Source organism: Phocoena sinus, chromosome X (genome assembly GCF_008692025.1).
Source record: "Phocoena sinus isolate mPhoSin1 chromosome X, mPhoSin1.pri, whole genome shotgun sequence".
Classification (NCBI taxonomy): Eukaryota; Metazoa; Chordata; class Mammalia; order Artiodactyla; family Phocoenidae; genus Phocoena; species Phocoena sinus.
Window position 1 is genome coordinate 77,729,184 of NC_045784.1, and position 23,266 is coordinate 77,752,449.

General features: G+C 34.1%; 1 protein-coding gene across 1 annotated transcript in view; it reads left to right on the top strand.

The window, feature by feature from the left end:
- Window positions 1-23,266, top strand: part of PCDH11X (protocadherin 11 X-linked) — a 773,446-nt gene that overhangs the window by 420,732 nt on the left and 329,448 nt on the right. The window contains exon 5 of the mRNA XM_032620904.1: window positions 6,550-6,579. Coding sequence (XP_032476795.1) covers window positions 6,550-6,579 — 30 coding nt within the window. The remainder of the gene's footprint in view (window positions 1-6,549; window positions 6,580-23,266) is intronic.

Sequence of the window (23,266 nt, forward strand, 5' to 3'; positions counted from 1 at the left end):
TGGATTAATTCTATGGTATGTAAGGTATATTAATAAAGATGTTAAAATAAAACACCAGTAATAAGAGCTAACATATATACACTATTCAAAGTGCCAACTACTGTTTGATGCCCCTAGTTTACTGATTTAACCCTTGTAACAAATACTCTGGAGTAGGAACTCATATTTCTCTATTCTACAGATGATGAAACTAAGGCAAAATGACAAGAAGAAGCATGTCTGGAGTCACATAGGAAATAAGCATTAGAGACAAGAGTTGAATCCAGTCAATATAGCTCCAAAATTTGTGCTTTTCAGTAAGATTCATAATCAATTATTACAATCTAGCTCTAATTATCTATGTAATTAAATAATAGAGGAATATCTTGTTATTTGATTCAGTCTATAAATATTTATTGTAGGTCTCCTTAGTACCAGGCACTTTTTTAGGCATTGAGAATATAGCAGAATTCCAAACTCCAAAATGACAAAATGCCTGCTGCCACGGAGCTTACATTCTAGAACTTTAGAATCCAGAAGATCTGGATTGAAACCTCAGCTCTATACCTTACAAGTAGAGTGATTAAGTAAATTTCTTCAACTCTTTGATCCACATTTTCCTCTTTGTAAAATGGAAATGATAATTTTCTCACATCAAAGTATCACTATAACAATTAAGTTAGATGATATTTGTCACTGTAACAATTAAGTGAGATAATATTTGAAAAGCATTTACTAAAATGCTTCATACTCAATAAATGAAAGGTGATGATAGCAGTGGCAGTGATAGTTGTAGTAATAGTATTCCTGTCATTGTCACAATCATCACCTTCATCATCATTAAATGTAGCTAATGCCTTGGATTCAGTGTAGGAGGAAGACATAGCCTTCTAAAGTTTTGCTTGAATAAGTTCACATAGCTACTTGTGAACCCAGGACTGAAACCTGAATCTTCTGATTTCAAATTTCATATTCTCTTTACTGATGTATTGAAACTATGTATACAATTTTTATACCAGTCTCAAATTTAGAAGAAAGAGAATAAGACAATAAAAATCCATAGATACATTCCCTTAAATGTGTTCTTTTGAAATGGTGATTTACATTTTAGAGAGGAAATAGATAGTAAACAAACATGTTGAGAAGGACATTTAGGCTTACTATTATTATTAGATTCACCAGTATCTTTCCTTTAAAGCCAACAACACTCTAAGTTGCTAACTGAATAAAGTTCTGAAATACAATGTCACATGTACCAGCCTACTAAAAAAATAAACTAGGCTGTGATAATTATATGGAGATTTAAGCCAAGTAAAAAATACACTTCAAGTTCTGATATTTTTAAAGCGTAGATTAGGGGAAGGGGTTGGATATTCCACATGGTATAGTATTAGAAACCTGACTCCATAAGCTTCTAATTTTTTATAAACACACATGCACACACTGCGATAAAAAACCTTCTTCCCCAGTTTTTTCCATCTGTTAGACAAATATTTATTTAGTTGTGTACACAGTCATAACTATTTTCATTTGACCATGCCATTCAGAAAAGGTACCACCACAACCCTGCTGGTGTAATTGAAAGTGCTTTTTGTTAAATCTTGACCACTACTGGACATCTCAAGTTGCTATTACACCTGATCCAGCTGACAAAAATTTAGTGATGGTTGAATGGACCTAGAGATTATCATACTAAGTAAAGTAAGCCAGACAGAGAAAGACAAATATCATATGATATTGCTTATATGTAGAATCTACAAAATAAATGATACAAATGAACTTACATACAAAACAGAAATAGACCCACAGACATAGAAAACAAACATGGTTACCAAAGGAGAAAGGTGTGGGGGGGGGGGCAAATTAGGAGTTTGGGATTAACATATACACATTGCTATATATAAACTAGATAACCTACAAGGACCTACTGTATAGCACAGGGAATTATACTCAATATTTTATAATAACCTGTAAGGCAAAAGAATCTGAAAAAAATAGATATATATGTATGTATGACTGAATCACTTTGCTGTTTTCCAGAAACTAACATTGTAAATCAACTGTACTTCAATTAAAAAAAGAAATTTAGTGATGGTTGATGCTTTATTGAGTGATAATCATAATCAGCTTTTAAAATAAAGCTGTGCTTATCAAGTGCATTTTCTCCTGTACACATTCTGTTCTACTTCTTTCCTAATCAGCAGGCAGAGTAGTGAGTTAGGATAAGCTCTGGTGTCTTTGTCCTCTAATAAGTTTCTTCCTCTTTCTGTTACCTGTGTTTAGAGATGTGGCTGCCTTGACTTCTGACTCTAGTCTTGTTCCCTGTACTCTGTCATTAGTCTTAATGATCAGAAATTCCTAATAGTTGTGTTCAAGAGGACAGCTGCTCTATAAGCAGCAGCAATACATGAAGGCAGAATGAAGGTAACAGCTGTACTGTACACAAGTCAGAAAAGGAAAAGGGAAGTAGTAAACTTGGAGATGGGTAAAAGAAGGAGTTAGGATTTTTCAGAGACTGCACAGAGGCAATATTCTTTTGGGTTAGAAATCTTTTCTTGTGTTGACCCCACCCTTTGTCCTTGTTGTGTTCATTCTGAATGCACAGATCAAAAACAGACAAAGCTGAAACACAAAAGCACATAGATATTGAGAAATACCAAAATCATTTGATCTTATTTCTTCCAATTATACCAATACAGCTACAGCCTCAGTGCCTACTTGAATAACTCTTCACTGTGGTGACTTATCTGCCACCATACTCTACTGTGTTAATGCTGTATGATACAGAAGAGAGCTGACTAAAATTTGAGGATGCTCTCCTAGTTGGATCATCCCCTTGATATTAACAGACTTTACTTCTCTTGTATGCTATATCTTGGCCCTCTTTTTCATTAGAGTCAATCAGCTCTATCACTCTAGAAAATTAGATATAATAGGAGAAATGTTCATTTATTGACAGTTGGAGTTAGAATTTATTCACTCCTAGAGGTTAATAAGAACGTATGAAAACTACATGACTAATGTATACTATAGAAAATTCTGAGCCCATAACATTCAGACTGGTGAACATTTCTCCCTACCTTACTATATATAATTTAGTTTGGAGAGTGATTTTGTTGATATAATTTTGGCCTCTTGGGAGTCATTTTTAAAATAAGGGGATAAAAATCCATGTCTCCATTAAAATAGAAATTGCTTTTCAGCATGATTTTTCCCCTTCCAGAATTGATTTTTTTAAAATGTTTCTATCATCAAATCTGGTATCAATTTGCCAACCTACTCACATGCCTGCCAATATATTTCTGTGCTTTCTTTTAATTCTAATGCTTGTCTAGTTGTCATGAGATAGGGCCTACTTATGGTGACAGATTGTGTTCTGTCTGTGTGGTGTAGAAAATGCAAAGACTATCATTTTAATATTTCCCACTTGATCTATTTTAAACTTTCTCAATAGAAATTCTCAAACAAGGGCAAAAGGAGCACAGCATAGGCAATGCTCTTAATTAAAATATATAATTTAGGGAAATAAACACATTCTGGAGTTGTCTTTTTTCACTGCAATGGTAAAGAGGTGCTCTCAATATGTTGACTAGCCTTAAATATTTTCATTAGTTTTTCAATAATTCACTAATTTACCAAGATAGATATAATTAATATTTTCACATCTTCACTTGTCTTGCTGAGGATTTTGCATTGCTCAGTAATAAGTGGTAAAACATCTAACTAAAATCTACTGTTTTCTTGACAGTAAATTCTAATGGAGGGAATATAAAAAGATCTATCGTGGTTTTATAAAATAAAGAATGGTAATTTTTAATATTATATTCTTAAATATGGGTAAAGTTTTGAGGGTTTTTTGTCCATGGTATTATTTCTGTTGGAAAGTTAAAATTTTTAACCTGTTATTTAAGAATTATCATTCATAATAAAGAGAGATGTAAATACCAATTGTTTAAAGATATTAAAATCTAAGGACACTTTCTTGAAAGAGATTATTCAAGGCATTATCCTCAGGCTATGCCTTCACAGACAAATAGAATTCTATCACTGAGCCACTGATGGCTGCATTTGATCAACACATAAGGACAATAAGAATATCTTAGGCTAAAAATAACTACCCAAAGTGGAAAGAAAAAAACACACTTTGATTTCCTTAGATAATAGATTTGTGACCATGTCTGGTTACCTTCCTCAAAAGTCAATTTTGGAAACTCAAGTTATATTAAAATGACAGGAAAAAAACTATATCCTTTTTGGTCTCAGAATAAGTCATTGGATAACAAAATACAGAGCCTTTGTTTTGTTTCAAGGCAAATTATGCTCAGAGACTGAGATTATCTTTGCCAATATTTTATTTAACACAGGTCTACTGTGGGAATTATAATTTCACAAGCCAATAGCATACAAGATAATGTCCTTTAATAAGCCAATAAAGAAATAACATACTCCAAACCAATGATTGATTAATTACACTATTGTTCCAGGCAAAGGGCACAATGAAAGGAATAAAGTCCAAATTTAGTTGTGGTGTACCTTTCTGTTGCAGGAAGGGGGACCTCTTCCAGGGCCTAGAGTCGGCTTTTTTCTAACACTCGCAAATGAATTGTCCAAGGAGACACATGTACTGACAAAGCAAAAGACTGTACTGGAAATGGGCACCCAGGCAGAGAGCAATAGGGTAAAGGAACCCAGAAGAACTGCTCTGCTATGGCCTGTGGTCTCAGGTTTTATGGTAATGGGATTAGTTTCCGGGTTATCTCTGGACAATCATCTTGCATGGCCCATATTTGATCTAACTAAGGGTCTTCCCTGGTGGCATTCACATCTCTCAGCCAAGATGGATTCCAGCATGAGGGTTTCTGGGAGGTGGGCAGGATATGTCGTCTCCTCCCTCCTTCTTTTAGCCCCTCCCAAATTCTTCCAGGTTAGTTTTACAAGACATACTATGGGTTGGCATGTCCTCCCTCCTTTGGCCCCTCCCGAATATTCCTGGTTAGTTTTTGGTGGCAGCACCACATTCTTCATCGAGACCTCCTGTTGCAAGACAACTCAGGCAAGAGGTTATCATCATGCCTGGTCAAGGTTTCAGTCAATGACTCCCTAACATTTCTATGAGCTGGTTCTCGAGAGAGAGAGCTTAGTCAACTGAGAGCTGATGTCCAGCTGCCAGCGCAAAGATGAAAGTCTCTTGTTGTAGAGCACATCGCTAGGAAATGAAGGCACTGAGGCTGGCAAGCATGATAATCTCCTTCCCTGGGGCTGCTTCATGGTTTTCACCACTGCTGAGCAGAGATCCACCTTCCTAGGCAGGAGCCAATACCCCAAAGTATTCAGAGAGCTATTTAGATCAGCAAAGAGTCACCTTGCCCAGACCAAACACTCTCAGATGGTCCTCACACACTCTGGGTATTTATACTCTAATGTCCCCTTGCCATAGCTGCTTCTTCATATGTTCTTATTGATAAGACCCTGGTGGTGCCCCTCAGCAGTTGAGCTACTACTGAGTGCTTGTCAGCAACCGCAGATGTTGATGATGACATCCTGACGCAACAACTTCAATACTTTTATCGAAACAACTTTACTTATAAAAACAACTGTATTCTTAGATCAAAACAATTTTTGTCATGAACAAATAGATCTGAAATCATATCAAACCACTAAACAACAGCATTCATCCTCTTACTACATTTATTGTATCTCTCTTTGTATATACCCTTATTTCAAATTCACCTCTATCTCCTCCCCAATTTTCTCTGATGCTCAGAGAAACTTTTGCACAACTGTAGCAATGACAGGGAACTGAGGTAAATTTTGAGGAGAAAGGACTTGGGAGCATTGTTAACTAGAAATGTTAGACACGTGATCCTTTTATCATGTGATGTATTCATCCTCTACAAAGGAGAATGAATCCAAGTGACAAAAGGCCTAAATGCTTCTGGAGTTTTCAAAATCAATTTACCCATTTCCTGAGGTTGAATGAGGGAAAAAAGAAGTCTTAAATAAAAATGAACAAAATGATTTTACCAGGATGGCTGCAAAAATTATTTAGTTGAACAGAATTGAATTAGGTGCTCCTAAGACCCACAAAAATTAATATTTAGAGAGAATATCCAAAGCTGTATAGATATTTATGTTTACTCCTAATTCATGAATCTCCAACTAAACTAGTTTTTTTTTTAAGAAATGTGTTCATGCTTGAGATAAAGACTCATCCATTTAAAAATGGATGGAAAATAAATAAAGGAATATCTAACTGGAAATATGTCTTTTCTTGGCTAATGCCTATGTGAGCTAAGGATTTAATGACTTTTTGATGACCATTGAAGATTTTTATATGGCTCTACATATTGCTGTATGAGATTTACAATGTTATATCCCTTTCCTGAAACCACTGAAGAATGCAACAGATGAAAACAGTTTCATTAGAAAAACAAAATTGTGTATTATTGCACTTGGAATTTTGGCATGTTTTTTAAAAATGTATTTGCAATAACAAATTGGAGCTGATTTTTGTTTTTGTTTTGTTTTGTTTTCCTTTGCTTCCTTTGCCTCCACTTTATCCTAAATCAGCAGAAATCCGAGGGAAAAAAGGCAGGAAAGGTAAGATTGTAAATTTCAAAGAAAATTGATTTCAAAATACGTTGTGATTTTTTTTCTTACATTTCTGAAGCCACAGTAGTTACTAAGTGGAGTTAAAACTGTAAGTATTTAAGATGACATATGTTGTAGTTCTGCCTTAAAAGAGCTTCAAGCTGAGCTGTCTCTACATTTTGTATCACTTACACAGTCCTGGAAGCAATTTTCAAGTCTTATTTTATTTTATTTTTCATCAACACTTTCTTTTCCCACTGTGCCAAAACAACATACTGCTGACAGCATCACTTCGTGAATATTCTGGTAATACAGTTATTTTATGATAAATTTTAGCAATAAATGGGACCATTTTGGTGTCAATTCACAACTTAACAATGACAGCAAAAGTTAGTGAATATGAAGCATGATGATGTCTGATAAGGTCACAGAGAAAAATAGCATAAACTAAACATGGTTAATCAGTAAATTGATGTTCTCTGAGAAACTGGGCTTTAGAATGTCATCTTTCAATGCAAAAATTTTTTTCTAATTGAAATATAGTTGATGTACAATATTATGTTAGTTTCAGGTGTATTACATAGTGATTTGACATTTGCATACATTATGAAATGATTACCACCATGATAAGTCTAGTAACCATCTGTAACCGTATAAAGTTATCACAATATTATCGACCGTATCCTTTATGCTGTATATTACATCAGCATGACTTATTTATTTTAAAACTGGAGGTTTCTACCTCTTAATCCCCTTCACCTTTTTCAACCACTTTCCTCCCCTCTGCCAACTGCCTTTTTGTTCTCTGAAGTCTGTTTTTGTTTTTTAGATTACACATGAGATCATACAGTTGTTGTCTTGCTCTGTCTGATTTATTTAACTTAGCAAAATATCCTCTTGATTCATCCATGTTGTCACAAATGGCATGACCTTTTTTACTGGCTGAGTAATATTCCATTATTATTTCATAATATTTGATGGACTCTTATTTGGCTTCCATATCTTGGCTATTGTAAATAATGCTGCAATGAGCATTGGGATGTATATATCTTTATGAAATAGTGTTTTAGTGTTTTTGTGCTGGATCATATGGCAGTTCTATTTTTAATTTTGTGAGGAAACTCCATACTGTTTTCCACAGTGGCTGTACCAATTACATTCCCACCAACAGTGCACAAGGGTTCCCTTTTCTGTACATCCTCACCAACACTCATTATTTGTTGTCTCTTAATGATAGCCATTCTGACAGGTGTGATGTGGTATCTCATTGTGGTTTTGATTTGAAGTTCCCTGGTGATCAGTGATGTTGAGCATCTTTTCATGTGTCTTTTGACCATCTGTATGTCTTCTATGAAAAAATGTCTATTCTGTTCCTCTGTCCATTTTTTAATCAGGTTGTTTGTTTTCTTGACAGTTGTATGAGTTCTTTTGGATATTAACCCCTTATCAGTTATATCATTTGCAAATATATTCTCCCATTCTGTAGGTTGCCTTTTTTATTTTGTTGATGGTTTCCTTTGTTATGCAAAAACTTTTGAGTTTGATGTAGTCCCATTTGTTTATTTTTGCTTTTGTTTCCCTTGCCTGAGGAAATAGACCCCCCAAAAATTGCTAAGACCTATGTCAAAGACCATGCTGCCAATGTTTTCTTCTAGGACTTTTATTGTTTCAGGTCTTACATTTAAGCCTTTAATCCGTTTTGAGTTTATTTTTGTATATGGTGTGAAAAAGTATCCCAGTTTGATTCTTTTACATGTAGCTGTCCAATTTTCCCAACACCATTTATTGAAGATAATTTTTCACATTTTATATTTTGGCCTCCTTCAATGTGAAAGTTTTAAGTTCTGCTCACATATATATGAACAGTCTAGCTGTCTAGAAAAATTTGGTTTTCTACCATTAAAAAAATAAACTATGTCACACATATTGTTAAATTTTAACTACCTCATTGGTTAAACTGCACCACCACTAAAAATAAACAGTTATTTAGCTGTTCACTGACATTTGTTTTCTAGAATTTATGCCTTGGTTTCTTCACCATGTTTTGAGGTTTGGAACCAAAATGTCATAACTATATGCTAGGTTAAATATAAGTGTTTTTCTAGCTTGAGAGACCAAATTTTGTCTTTGAAAAAGAACTTGCCAAAGGGTGGTCTAGACTATGACAGAAGTACTCTGTTAGCCCTGGATGGCTTTATCAAGTGTGAGAATTACCTGAAAACCGAGCCTGACTAGAATGTCAAAATGAATTTTCATTAGTGTTTGAGAGATAAACTAAAATAACAACATTAGAGAATTTTCACTCAGTATACCTTTCTGAGAGTTTTCAAATGCCTGTCTGAACCATCTTATCACTGTGACCTTGGAGTGATGACTTTTTGAGAATTAACTCCTCCGAGAAGGCAAAAGTTTATAGACGATTTCTCCAATTAAAAGGAGGGAAGCAAGGGGAATAAAATGTCACTAGCTATGTAAAGTGAAAGAGAGAGGGAGAGAGAGAGAGAGAAGCTCTACAGATTTTAGGTGTTCTAACATTCTCAACCATTCTGGTAAATTTAGGAAAGGACCTGTTGCTCAGTTATTTAAAAGTTGGAATTTTGAAGAACATAAATATTGGCAGATTTTATTTAGTATAGTTATTCTATAAATAGAAAAATGTTTTTGTTTTAAAAAATTAAGACTGTACACAGCACTCTGGGATGAACTCAGAAAACACCTGGGTCATGAAACTTTAACATAAACCACTTCAATTGTGAATATTAAAATAGTAATATAATCACAATATAAGGAGCAATGGAAAGTGTGGTTTTTAGTGATGGATACTTTTTTTTTGTCAAATAAAACCAAATCTGGACTTAGAGATTTTACTCAGAATAGAGAAAAGGCTCTGACCTCAGAAAACTGCAAGGTCTTAAAATCTAACAAAAAAAGGTGCTTCTTTTTTTAAGGTAAAAAGGGGTAAGCAGAATCTTTTAAGAAGAAACCGGACAGGCCAGATAAGTGGCCAGTGCGGTCCACCAGGAAAAGTGTCTTGTTGTGGTCAGCTGATTCCCAAGAGACCCTGATAAAGGGGATGCATTCCACATTTTTAGTGCTTGCTCATTACTTGGTGGCAAGCAGAGCTCAGGAGCCTGTAGGAAGGAGAGATTCCTGACTAAAGTTTGGTCAAGACAAAGTGTTGTAAGAAAAGGAGGGAGCCAAAGAATGGTCATATCCCAGGTTTCAGGCAAGGCCCTGGGATGGGTTCCCAGGCGAAGGTCTTTGGCTTCATGCAGGAAAGAATTCAAGAGCAAGTCAAAGTAGAGTGAAGGCCGATTTATTCAGGGAGATACACAGTCCATAGATAGAATTTGGGTCATCTCAGAAGGCAAGAGGGCCCTGGGGTATGGATTGTTAGTTTTTATGGGCTGGGTAATTTCATAGGCTAACAAGTGGGAGGATTATTCCAACTATTTGGGGGAAGGGGCAGAGATTTCCAGGAGTTGGGGCACCACCAACTTTTGGTCTTTTATTGTCAGCCTCTGAACTGTCATGCCTGTGGGTGTGTCATTTAGATGTTGATGTATTACAATGAGTGTATAATGAGTCTCAAGGTCTACTGGAAGTTGAATCTTCCACTGTCTTGGACCTAGTAGGTTCTAACCAGTTTTTGTAGTATCCTGTTTTTCTCAACAGCTGTGTCATTCTTTTAATTGTTGTGGCCTGCCCACTTCTCTCCGGTCTCAAAAGCAGAGTATAAGAAAGGGACAGCTGTGAGCACTTGGTCATTTTTTCCCACTACCGTTCTATACCAAAGTAAACACAGTAAAATTAAATTACTAATATTGTGCTTACTCTGTTCCAAGCACTGTGTGTGTGTGTATACATATAAGTGCATATGTGTCTACTTCTATATCTATATCTACATCTATATCTATATGTCTATACCTACTACATATTTAGTCCTATAAACTCATAGTTTAATCCTATGAACTCTTTTACAGATGAGGAAACCATGGTGCAGAGAGCTTAAGTTTTTGCCTAAGATTATAGAGCTCACCAGTAGAAAAGCCGTGAGTTGAACCCAGGCAATCTATCCAGAATAATTTAAAAAAAAATAAAAGAGAAAAACTTGAATCACAAAACAAATACTTCTTTTATATCAAAATAATAGTTTTATTGTATTTTAGTAATTACCCTGAATATATTTAATGTTTTAAGATGCTTCTGGAAGAATAATATTTTTTTAAAAATTTACTTCTGTCAACTCTGATGATGCTACAGACCTATTATGAAGCCCTTTTCACTAGTCTATATGCATTCTATACCTAGCCTGATATAATATGGTTAACATATACCATGGATATTAGGTCTGTCCTCTGACACCCTTTATTTTTGGTTCATTGCGTTTATGTATTTGAAGGGTATTTTGAATATTAAATTCAAGAAGCTATAAACCTTAAATATATTAAGTGTCAGAATATTCATTAACTTTGGATTTACTGCAAATGTCTCCATAAAAAGTTGAATTAATCTCTTGAACCTCACCTATTTAGGTATTTTTAATATAAATTATAAAATATTACTTTTACATTCAGTTTAATTCAGAGTAAGTGAAAAATATAAGCTTCCTACATTTGTAAAAAAATAGGGCCACATAATAACTTAGCTAGGAATGAAGTATCTAAATGAATGCTTTATTGTCCTAAAGTCTCAAACATCAAAGGACCTAGAGTCTCAAACTTCAAAGGACCTATAATTTCTCAATGACTTCCTCAGCTATTTGCATTTAAATGACTTCAGAGACCTCACCAAACAAGACTAGTTTTAGATTCCAAATCAGAGTTTTAAGGTACAGAGATAGATAGACATGTTTTTCTACCTCTCTTTTAAAAGATTACATTTCACAGGGAAGCTAGTGGCATTCAAAGAGCAGAATAAAAGCAAATGTCATACTCCATACTTCATTCATTCTTTAGTATGGAATGGCTAAGAGTTAATTAAGGGGCAAATACATTTCAACACATAGCCACCTGTGACTTAATAGATTGGTGATAGCAATGTTTGTTTTCAACTAAAAGAGAAGTACAATTTTTGAACCTGGTTAATATAAAACAAACATTTCTTGCTTAAACACAAACTGATTCCCTAAGTTAGTACTAACCTAAAAATTTCCACGTAGATTTTTTTTTAAATCCCTCCCCTTTGGCTAAGCCTGAGTTTAAATTGCCCTCAGGGTTTGCACAAATGGCCATGCTTGTTAAAGAGTATGTTCACCAAAGTGACTGAAGTTGGCAGAAACAGAGCTGACTGAGATTCTCAAAAGAGTATATTTCTTATTTCTTTATATTTGCCTGAGGTGAATTTACAAAGTAGCTTCTTTCAGACTAGGCTAGTTGGTAGCAGAAAGAATATCTACAGGAAAAAAGCGAATAAAGGTCATTGCCTGTTATTGGCCTCTCTTCTTCCAGACTCCTGTCATTTGTGTAACCATTTGCTCCAAGGCTACATGAAGAAGAGGAAGGCAATGAGAATGTTCAAAGGAACATATATTAAAGTAACATTTTACTGGTGTCTCCAAGCTACTTCTTCTTCCCTTATCCTATTCAACAATCCAGAAACTTTGGGAAGTTTCTTCATCATAAATTGTCCTAACTGTATAATTTAGAAGTTTGAATATGGCACGGCATGTTGAGATTTTTTAAAGGTTTTTCTCTAAATGAAACTAATTCTAAGGTTACGTTTCTGAATAGATGTATCCACAAGCCTTGGCTTTAATGAAGGATTATTTTCATACATAGTTTTTGCAGCATGATAATCTAACAAATGCATGAAGCTAAATCTACAGCAATTGTGAATGCTATTTCTTCTATACTAACCAGTTTTCCTTATCAGGCATCCAGTTGAATGTTAGTAATGCTATGAGAAAGTTAAATCACATTAAGAGTTCTAATTTAGCATTACCAACTACAAGCAAACTTATTTACCTTTTTCCTACATATGTTCCATAGATGTGATCTTCCAGAGACATTGTACTGCAGGTATACTGAGTCCTTTGGTAGTGTCTTAACAGCTTCTTATTTTGCTTTGGAATAGATTATTTAACTCAATGGGTAGTGACTGAAAATTTAGTTAGTGGCAAAAAAAGTGACAGATTTTAAAGGACATCTTTGGTTTGATCTTTGGATTCTCCTTCTATGCTTATTCAAGACTTCTGCTTGCACTATTCAATGTTAAAACTGTTAATGTAGCTATCACCACAAATCGATATCTGTTTTGTCTTACATGTTTGTTTTTGTTGATCTGTTTTGGATTTTGTTGATTTTTGTTGCTCGGTTTGTTGATTCTATTGCCCTTACATGTACATATGTGCATTCCCTGGATGTTATTTTCACGTGATTACAAGGACTCCATGATTTTGAACATTGTCCTCTCGTTTTAGGACCATAACTTTATTATCCGCCTTGTGTTATCCTCTTGTGAACTTGAACTCTCCCTTCCTTAGGTCCTCTAATTGCTCATCCCACTTTATGAAATTCCTTCCTGGTTACATTCCTCTCCCCATCTCATCATTACTATCCTTGACTTTTCATTCTTGGCTTCTCACTCTGTTTATGGTGCCAATTTCCAACTGTAGTCCCCTCACAGATTGTATTCTCCACAGGTCACTGAACACTCTTTGGCAAAAAAAAAAAAAAAAAAAAAAAAGAAATTACAAAATTGTACTCAAAATCTAGCTTACTACACATTCATAGTATTAAACTTCTGCTGTGGCTCTAGGTATTGTTCAGAAGTCTTTATATGCTCCTTTCCATTAACTTTCTATCTTGGGCCTTGAATGACTATCCCAAACCTTTTCAACCATCTTCAAATTCCTTTTACAATTTCCAACCCTGAATTACCAGCAGATAACTTTAGGTCCTACTCTCCTAAGATAGAGACCACCTTTGTAACCCCAATATATTTCTGAGTTCCTTTCTAGTATCTCATTTGTTCCCTTTCAGTTATTGAAATATCTAGCTTTTCAGTCTCTTTATACATGCCACTTCCATTTTTCCTTTAAATATACATAAATGTCATTTGTCAAGGAAAATAAATATGAAATAACCACCCCCCAAGTAGAATATATCCTCTTCAGCCATTGCTATAATTCACTACTAAATTGAGAGAATCATCTCTCTATTAACTGCATTTTCTCACTACATATTCCCTGCTATAATTTGTTATTTTTACTTCCAATTAAAATATAATCCTTTCATCATTTGTCCAGGATTTTCTGCTTACTGGCTCCAGAATTTCTGTTACATTTGACATTTTAAACACTGCTCCTCTCCCAGTATTTCTGGAAACCTTTCTTCCATAAAGCCTTCTGTGATCTGTCCATCCATTTCTACCCATAAATATAATGTTCACAACTGGATTGTGAGTTCATGTTAATCAAGTACATATTTCTTCTGTATTCTTTCAATTCCTAGTGTAGGAGAGGAAAACTTTTCCCTTTCTCCCTTCTAGGTTCTCTGGCTGGTCTAATAATTAAATTGACATAAGATAGATTAACAGGAGAAAAACAGATTTAAATTTGTACATATGGGAGCTCATAAAAATATGATGCTCATAGAAGTAACCAAAGCTGGCAGCTTTTATATCTTTTAGATAAAGAAACAATAAATTTGTAAAGAATTGACAAGACAAAGGGATTTGGGCTTAGGGTAGTAAAATTAGTAAAGAAGTAACAAGGTTTTTGTATACAACTTTCTCGGCCCTGAATTCCCTTTCTCTGGTGATGAGGATCTCTTATCTTTCTCCTTGTACAGGGAAGATACCTTTCACATTGGAGATTTATTTCCTGTTTTTAGGGGGACAAAGGAGGGTCAGAGTGTTCTTCTTGAACTTGCTATTTGTTAAGTTACTTTAATTCCAAATAATCAATACACTGAAGTAGTGTATGTTGGGGTGACCTGCCCTGAACCTCATCACTAGGACCTATCATTTCACTTTTTATAGACATTTAGTGTATTTGTCTTATTTTAAATTTCCTTTTTTTTTTTTTTTTTCTTTTGCGGTACGTGGGCCCCTAACTGCCATGGCCTCTCCTGCCGCGGAGCACAGCCTCCGGACGTGCAGGCCCAGAGGCCATGGCTCACAGGTCCAGCCACTCCACGGCATGTGGGATCCTCCCAGACCGGGGCACGAACCCCTGTCCCCTGTATCGGCAGGCAGACTCTCAACCACTGCGCCACCAGGGAAGCCCTAAATTTCCATATTTTGATAAGAGTTTAACAGAACTGACTTAATCCAAAGGAAACTGATTTCAAATTTTCCAGAATAAAATGTGAAGTATTCTACTAATGTAATAGCAAATGCTCGATTATACAGGGATTTAAAAATCTTCTTTTTAGGGTCCTCTGACTTCATGTAAAACAGAAAGAAATATGTGGCACAAATGGTAAACTACTCCTTAGCCTAATTCAGGCAGTTGTAATCCTGTTCTTTAGTGTGCATAGAAGTATCCTGGGAAAATCAATGCTGAGAGGTGTCTTCTTTGTAAAACTCTGATGCTCTGAATACTTTTTATATATATATATATTTTTTCTGTAAGGTCCCAGGTGACTGAACTGTCCAATTTGGACTCTTTATTTCTATAAAAATGTTATTTTTCTTTGCTCCTATACCAAAAAAGTGGAGGGGGTGTGGCTATATGATCACATTGCGTCCTTTTCTCATCCCTTACTGAAAAACTCTAAACCTCCCTTGAAAATGTTCTAAGCCTTCCTACCTACCATTGTCTCACCTTGCAGCATCAAAATTCACCCATTATATCTCTGAGAAGCAGGTGTTTTCACTCTGTGTGTGGCATAGTATTGAGGATGGTCTGAAATAAAATCATATATATTCATTTCAGCTCTATGCCCTTTTCTGAATGTATGGGAAACAATAGACAGTGATATGTTAAGTAAAATAAGTCAAGGTTTTAAAGGGTTTCAAAATATATTTTATTCAAAGCAGTAGAAAAGAAGAAAGTAATTTCAAGGTTTATTTGAATAGCACTCTTATGTGTATTAAATACACTATTCCCAGGTCATTAGCTTTACAATAGTGTTAGATGTAGTTACAGATTCAGCCTTTCGCATATATACTCTTTCCATTTTCACAGATTGGGCAGTTTTCCATTCCTTTTTTCTAGCAACTGTTGAAAGTCCTTGCTTCTGTTCATTCAATGCCATCTGAGTCAGTACGTAATTTAGAAGCCTTGTCTGCTATTGTCTATGATTAACTCAACAACTGATACATTGAAATCGATACTCCAAACTATAGAGCTCAGATTAGGATTTATACCTCTGATCTCAACCAAACAATTGAAGCAATTATAATTCTATTCTAAACTTAGATTTTCATATCAGAAACAGTGACATAGCTGTCCTCACTGCTGAATTCATGACACCTTTGAAATGTAAAATTCCCCTATTTTAGGATAAAAAAATTAAATTTTCTTTCACTTTCTTTTTGTTTAACAGCTTTATTGGAGATATAATTCACGCAATTAAAGTTTAGTTTTGTGGGGTTTTTTTACTTTACTTTCCTATTTATTTATTTATTCTTTTAATCAAAGTATACAATATTGTGTTTGTTTCAGGTGTATCACCTTCTTAATTCATATCTTTTGATTTCTAAAAGTAACTCGGAGAGGAAACTTTCTTAGGCAATTTATTGGATAATGTTTTCTAATAACGTTTGCCAATATCATTGCTATAGAGATAACGTTGACCACTCTCTTTTGGACTACTAGACAAATCATGTTTATTTCATTAAATCATATGTTTTTCTCCGTGGCTGAGCTGAGGTTTAGTTATTCTATGATCTATTGCTTTCTTGCCACCAGCAGGGGACAGATTCTTTTGCAGTTTCTACTGAATATATGTCATCTTCACATGTGTTATACCACGTTCTTTTGCAATGATGCCAGTTTTTCTTAGTTTTCTAATATTCATAATTTTGTAAGCTTTATAGTAATAAGATATGTAGACTTTTCATTGAGTCTTTCAATCATCAAAAACTCCTTTATTATCTTTTCTTAAATATTTATTTTATGTGTTATGTCCCTTAGGCAGTATGGTTTGAGGACCTGAACAAGCACACACTAATGATAAATGGTATAAGTAGATTAGACCCATGGAGGTGAACGAAGTTTGGCAATGCATGAGAGTACTGATTCAAATATTTTGTCTGTTTCTATGACAAAATATCTGGATTTAAGAGTGCAGTATAAGTCTTCGGTAATAGTGACTTAGAGCCATCTCTTTTCTACCAAGAAACATTTATATTGGAAGGTTAAGAAGTTTTCTTCTGAACACACATTTCTTCAGTAGAGTTAGCAACGGTTGCTGAATCAGATATTGAGACATTTATAAATAAGAATTGAGATTTCAAAGTCTCATATCTTGTGATGATTATGTTAGAAACATTATCTTTGGCATACTTCCTCGTATTCTTTTACTTCTCACATATTTGCCCCTCATGCATTTAATTTTTAAAGTAGGCAAGTATCCTACTTAACTCTGAGGGGACTCACAGGGAAGCCTCTAAGAATTAATCATCAGTTGTTATTTTACCAAAAAATTATGAATATGTTAGTCAATTTCCTAGCCCATTTATTGAGGATCCCTGTGAAACTAATCTTCCTCATTTAGTTGAATTATTTCTTAATTGCTTAAAAGAAGTTTATAGGATTAACTTTTATGCTTTAGAGACACTAAAGCATAAATTTTACAGTCTAATGTTGAGATATAAAGAATTAATAATTCAAGATGTCTTATAAGTTCCTTTAGTCTATGCCTAACACACTACTTGAAACCTAGTAAATATTTAATGAAAATTTATCCTTTGTTTAACAAACATATATGGAATGCCTTCTATGTATCAGACTCTGTACTTGGTAATGAAAATATCTAAAGGAATGAGATAGTTTCTTTGACTTCAAAGACACCCTTGTATAGTAAGGAAAATAGATATGTAAACCAAAAATTCAACCTTATATAACAAGCTTAGTTTACTATAATAACCTATTTAGAATATTTTTCTTGAATAAAAATAAATTCCACTCACTTGTACTTAGGTTTTCTGTCAGACTTACTCATTTAGAGGTAAATTCACTAAAAATTCACTTCCATAAATTCACTAACCTTTCTTTAAAATATAATGGCTTCTTGTTTATGTTTTTGAGCACCTATATTTTGGTCTCTTTTTAGCTTATATCAGACACATATGCCAGTGTATTTTTATTCTGTTTAAATTTCATACCCCTTCCCATTATATTTGCCTCCTCTTGGCCTACAGTATTTATCAGATACCCTTTAACAGCTTGTATTATTATTTATGAATGAGAGCTAATGTTATTCAAATATACTTTAAACATTGATTTAAGAGTTGGGTTTTCTCTTGAAGTGCATAATGCTTCAAACAGTGTATCTCTTTACTAACATGACAGATTATCCTCTTTATTTTCTTGAAAGCAAGATGTGTAGTGGAGCAAATCTCAAATACTGACCTTCAGTCTTTTCCATAATAAGCAATTGTGAATGCAGTGCTGTAAATCTCTAGCATTAAAGAACTGTCTCTGAGATCTGTTTCATATTCTGTAATAAAGGTGATTGCTGGGGTTTGTTGTGTAACTCCGGAACAGGCTGTGTATCATTTTTATTGATGAGAAGATACCATCTCTGTAATGCCTATGTAAAGTTGTCTGTGTGTTAAATTGATTTAAAACAGTATGCTTTGGATTAGCCATAAAAATTGCAGTGAGTATTGCAAAACAGGAAATCCCATTACAAGACTGAGCAAAGAAGCCACCTGCAGTAGGAAAAAAAAAATCACACTTCATGGCAGAAACCAATGCATTTAAACTTAGTAAACAAAAGTTGCTAGTGGGTAAGGTTTTTGGCTTTTGTTGGGCTTTGTGAAACAAGTAGATAGCAAATGCTCAATTAGTCCATTTGCTTCTCCCAATGTCCTTATGATCATCAGTCAGCTAATGTGGCTCACTGCACAGTGATTCTTGAGTAGGGAGGGAGTTCTTCTAGTACTTCTCAACTCTGGCTGCATGTTAGAATCACCTAGGGACTTTTGAAAACTGGCAATGTCCATTTTGCATTCCAAGCAATTACATCAACATCTCTGGGGTGGGACCCAGGCATTGGTAGTTTTTTAAGTTTCCTACATGTTTCAAATACAGAGCCAACTTTGAGAACTACTTTATTCAATTCTTACTGCCTTTAATTTAGATTTAGCAAATTTTATTTTTTTCTGTGGCAAATCCTTTATATAAAATCTTAAGTTTCGTTGAGGAAAAAAATTGGATTGATCGGTCTTTTCATGAATGTTATTAAAATAGTGTCCTAATTTTATTGATGTAAAATATAGTTTGCATGCCAATATAGGACCAGTACCCACAGAAAAGGCAAGCAATGACCAGTAACATATTTGCCAATGAGGTTAATCAACCCTACTGAATATATGCATGTGTGATTGTAATGATATAAAACCTTCCAAAAAGGCAGCTCGTGCTTTCAATAGGTTTATTCAATCCCTGGTTAATAGAACCCAGTTAGAGTGTTTTCCCAATCTCACAATTTAGTAATGTTTAAAAGATGCTATGATGATTATAGCATACTAGATTTCAAGTCCACGTATTGAGTAAGGATAGTAATGTACCCATTTATTTATGTTGATCCAAATAACAACCACAATATGTATAATTTCCCATATTTTGTTGTTATTGAATGAAGTATTGAAATAGTATTGCTTCTTGACACTCTCCCAAGCCAAGGTAACAGTATATTAAATATACTCATTTGAAATCTATAAACATGTAATAACTGAATAAACTTTCCATTCTTTCTGTGATTATATTGTAGCGCTGCTGGATAAACAAAAGCTTTGTCAAACAGGAAAGATTGCAGGAAAATGATCAGGGTAGTAGGTAGCCCACTAAAAGTGGAGCTCAAATGAATTCTGAGGGTAAATTAAAGACAATGGTAACAAATAAAGTACATAAGAACTGGATGGCAAGAGAACACAGGGCACACATAAAATAAAGTTCTGTAAACTGATGCTATATGTGAGTACTCTTTGACCTATTTACAAAATGTGCAAAAAAACAAGTTTATATTGCTCTTACTAAAGAGTGTGAATTGTGAAGCCTTGATCTTTCACTCTGCACTCATTATTCAAGTGGCTGTTATCAAGAAATCTGTTTAAATGTGAATGGCACCCACAGATCTTTGATTTGTGGTATTCTTGGCAGTGTATTAGAGGATTAGAGAATTTTCTTAGATATAGAACCTTGTAAAATAAGTGTCATTATCTGCCTAGCATATACTATTTAATGTATAAAACTTGTTTATGTGACACATAACAATATTTCTGAGAGATGTATTCACTGTGCATTGAGTTGTTACAACACTCTATTATTAATACTTTTTCTAGCAGAGAGTATTACTGCTATTTCAGGATCTCTGTTGGTATTTTAATATAAAACATCAGAAATTCAGCCTCACTGGGACACTTTATACCAAGCACTAACCATATTTAAGTTAATATTAGTGAAAGTCTTCCTCATCAGCACTATCAAGAGAAAGCAAATAATGTAATTTTCTTTTATATTCTATGTGCTTTTGGTTAAGTTTATCATATGCTTTCACTATAGATAAGAATATTCTCAATAGATGGAATCTGTGGTGTCATAGGCATAGCATCCTATCATTGCTTTCTAATTCCATGCTGCTACCATCACTATTTGGAATTACCTTGCATTGTTTTGTTTAAAATACATGACAACTTTTGTTAAGAAAATATATGCTCTTACACTAAGCATTCATTGAAATTTGAGGAGTTGTGGCTTAAGATATTAGAAGTTTGGAAAGAAAGAATATTATTCAGATCTGAATATTATTCAACTCCAACTTTAACTCTCTCCTTTGGAGGTGTGTAACTTGACAAGGACTATGCAACTTTTCAAGTGGGGGTCTTAACTATATTGAGAAAGTGCTCAAGAGTAGATTCAGCATTTTCTCACATCAAAAACACAATTCAGACATTGGCCGTTGAAAAACTGTCACAACTTAGTTCATTGAACACCTTTTAGGACACAAGTTAACCCATATTTCCTCAAGTCAAGAGGAAGGAAACTCATGTGTATTAGTTGGGAATTATTAACGCATTGGGAATGCTCCATCCTAAGGTATTATAGATCTGTCTTAAGTTATGTTTTACTCTATTAAAGCAAGTGTGGTTCTCTTCCTAAGAAGTCTTTTTTCCTAAGTAGAAAAACTCAGCTTATGATAATACACAAAATTTCTGGTTAGAATTCAATGTACTGGATTTCTACCTAGGTTTTTACATCAGGATATATTTTTTTATATATAAGTTATTTCATGTCAAACAAAGTGGCAATAAAAGACATTGAGGGCTTCCCTGGTGGCGCAGTGGTTGAGAGTCTGCCTGCCGATGCAGGGGACGCGGGTTCGTGCCCCGGTTTGGGAGGATCCCACATGCCGTGGAGTGGCTGGACCCGTGAGCCATGGCCGCTGGGCCTGCGCATCCGGAGCCTGTGCTCCGCAGCGGGAGAGGCCACAACAGTGAGAGGCCCACGTACCGCAAAAAAAAAAAAAAAAAAAAAAAAAAAGACATTGAAATTATTTATAGTAATTGAACAGAAATAAAATAATTTCTAAAAGCATACCGAATTCCCAAATTTAGATGACTTACCATGGTCAACTGTGACTTTAGATACTATAGCTATAGATGTATATATACATACTGGTTTTGAGACTAATAATAGCCTAGATTTTCACATTTGTCTGTTAGAAAGTATCTAAACTAAAAGCAGACATGATTTGAATGTAATTGTGACATTTTGAAATGACAATTTAATAGTGACTGAAAAAGATAAGTTTGTAATTATTGAAAGTAATATCCATTTACATATTACAGTGAAAACATTTTCAATGCAAGTTTAAATACACAATTCATCTCAGTCTTTGGTCTATGGCCATACCTATACTCATAGGTAGTTTTACCATTTTTATTATTGGAGTGGCATATATTGTGAATATCCTGGGTTGGAAATCAGAAAATCCAACATCTGTTAATTACATGACTTCCTATTTAACCATATCTTAAACTGAATTAGTTGAAGGAATTTTTCAGTTATTCAGTAGCTTTAATTTTCTCTTTTTGCTTCTGATAATTCTCCTCATTAGACTAACTTTTCACAATGGCACTTTCTTATCTTTTCATTCTTTTTCCTTAAGTCTTATGCTCATATCATATCAAAATAGTTTTTCTAGAAAGTGGAAAAATTGTCTAGTAATTGTGATGTTAATTTTGGAAATATGCCGATAACCAAGCTATATGGAAAAAAATTTGTTCATTAGTTGATCAGGTCACTTTTTACCCACACATTTCGTATCATGTAAACACAAGTCATTTTTACTTATTCCTTCTTAATTAGAAGTCTCTTGAGTTAATTAACGGATAATCTTTTCATAATTCTATATATACCATGTTTTGACTAAATTGAAAGTACAATTATATTAAAGAATTTGAAGTCACTTTTCAACAAAGAAAAAATATGAAACTTGAATATAAACTTCCAATTGTCTTGATTTCTAGTAGAATACTAACATTTAATAATTGGAAGCCTCTTTAGATAGAATAAAACCCAATAATTTTATTTCACACATGGGTAAACTAAGGCCCAAAGGATTAAGTAACCTTCTCAAAATCATATGTCTTAGTAGAAGAGTCAGGAATAAAGCCTAAGCCTTCAGAATTCCAGCCCAGTGTTTATTTACTATGACTTGCTGAACAAAGATAAGTTAAACATACAGTAAAGATATAATAACTAGTTTATTATCCCTTTCTTCAACTCTGAAGGGCAGGTGAGTAATAACAAAGATAATTAACTTATCCTTTCATTCTCAAAGCTGATGTGTGCCATGATAAATATAGTGTAGCAAAGTAATTTTTACTTGGCAATACATTACTTGGTATATGTATTAGTTGGCATATATTTGACAATATATGAATGGCAATTGCCTGGCTTATTTTTCACATTTTTAATTATTCAAAATATTGAAATTTCAACTTAATTCACTGCAGATCTGATAGATTTAAGATACTAAATAAAAAGCCATTGTTATATTTCACTCAATAATTTTTTCTTATACTTTATTGTCCAGTTCTGTATCTTTCACATATTTAATGAAACTCTAAGAAAATTTTGCTCCAAATTAAGTGATTACAAATATGCAGTGATATAGAACTAAATAAAGACTAGGTAGAAAATGGGAAAACAAATGGGTTACTTTGAACAAACAATCCTTTGAGATATAAAGCTATTTAGTCTAATAGATATTTAAGAATTCTGACATTATAGTGAAAAATAGCTCTTCATTTATTGGGTCTAGTATCAAATGTGGAAAAAACTTGAGATCTCATCTAATATTACTGCTAAAAATAAATCTATGTGATAGGAAGAATAAAAATTGTTTTCAGCAAATGAACCAAGGAGCTGACAAAAATATATGTTAAAGTTCAGAATGAGTTCCCTCTGTAGTATTGCAAGCATGAGCATCTGTTTTTTAACAAACTGAATTTTAAGTATCAATGGTGGTGATGGATGAGGGCCATTTGTGTCCTGAGCTCATTCGATTAAACT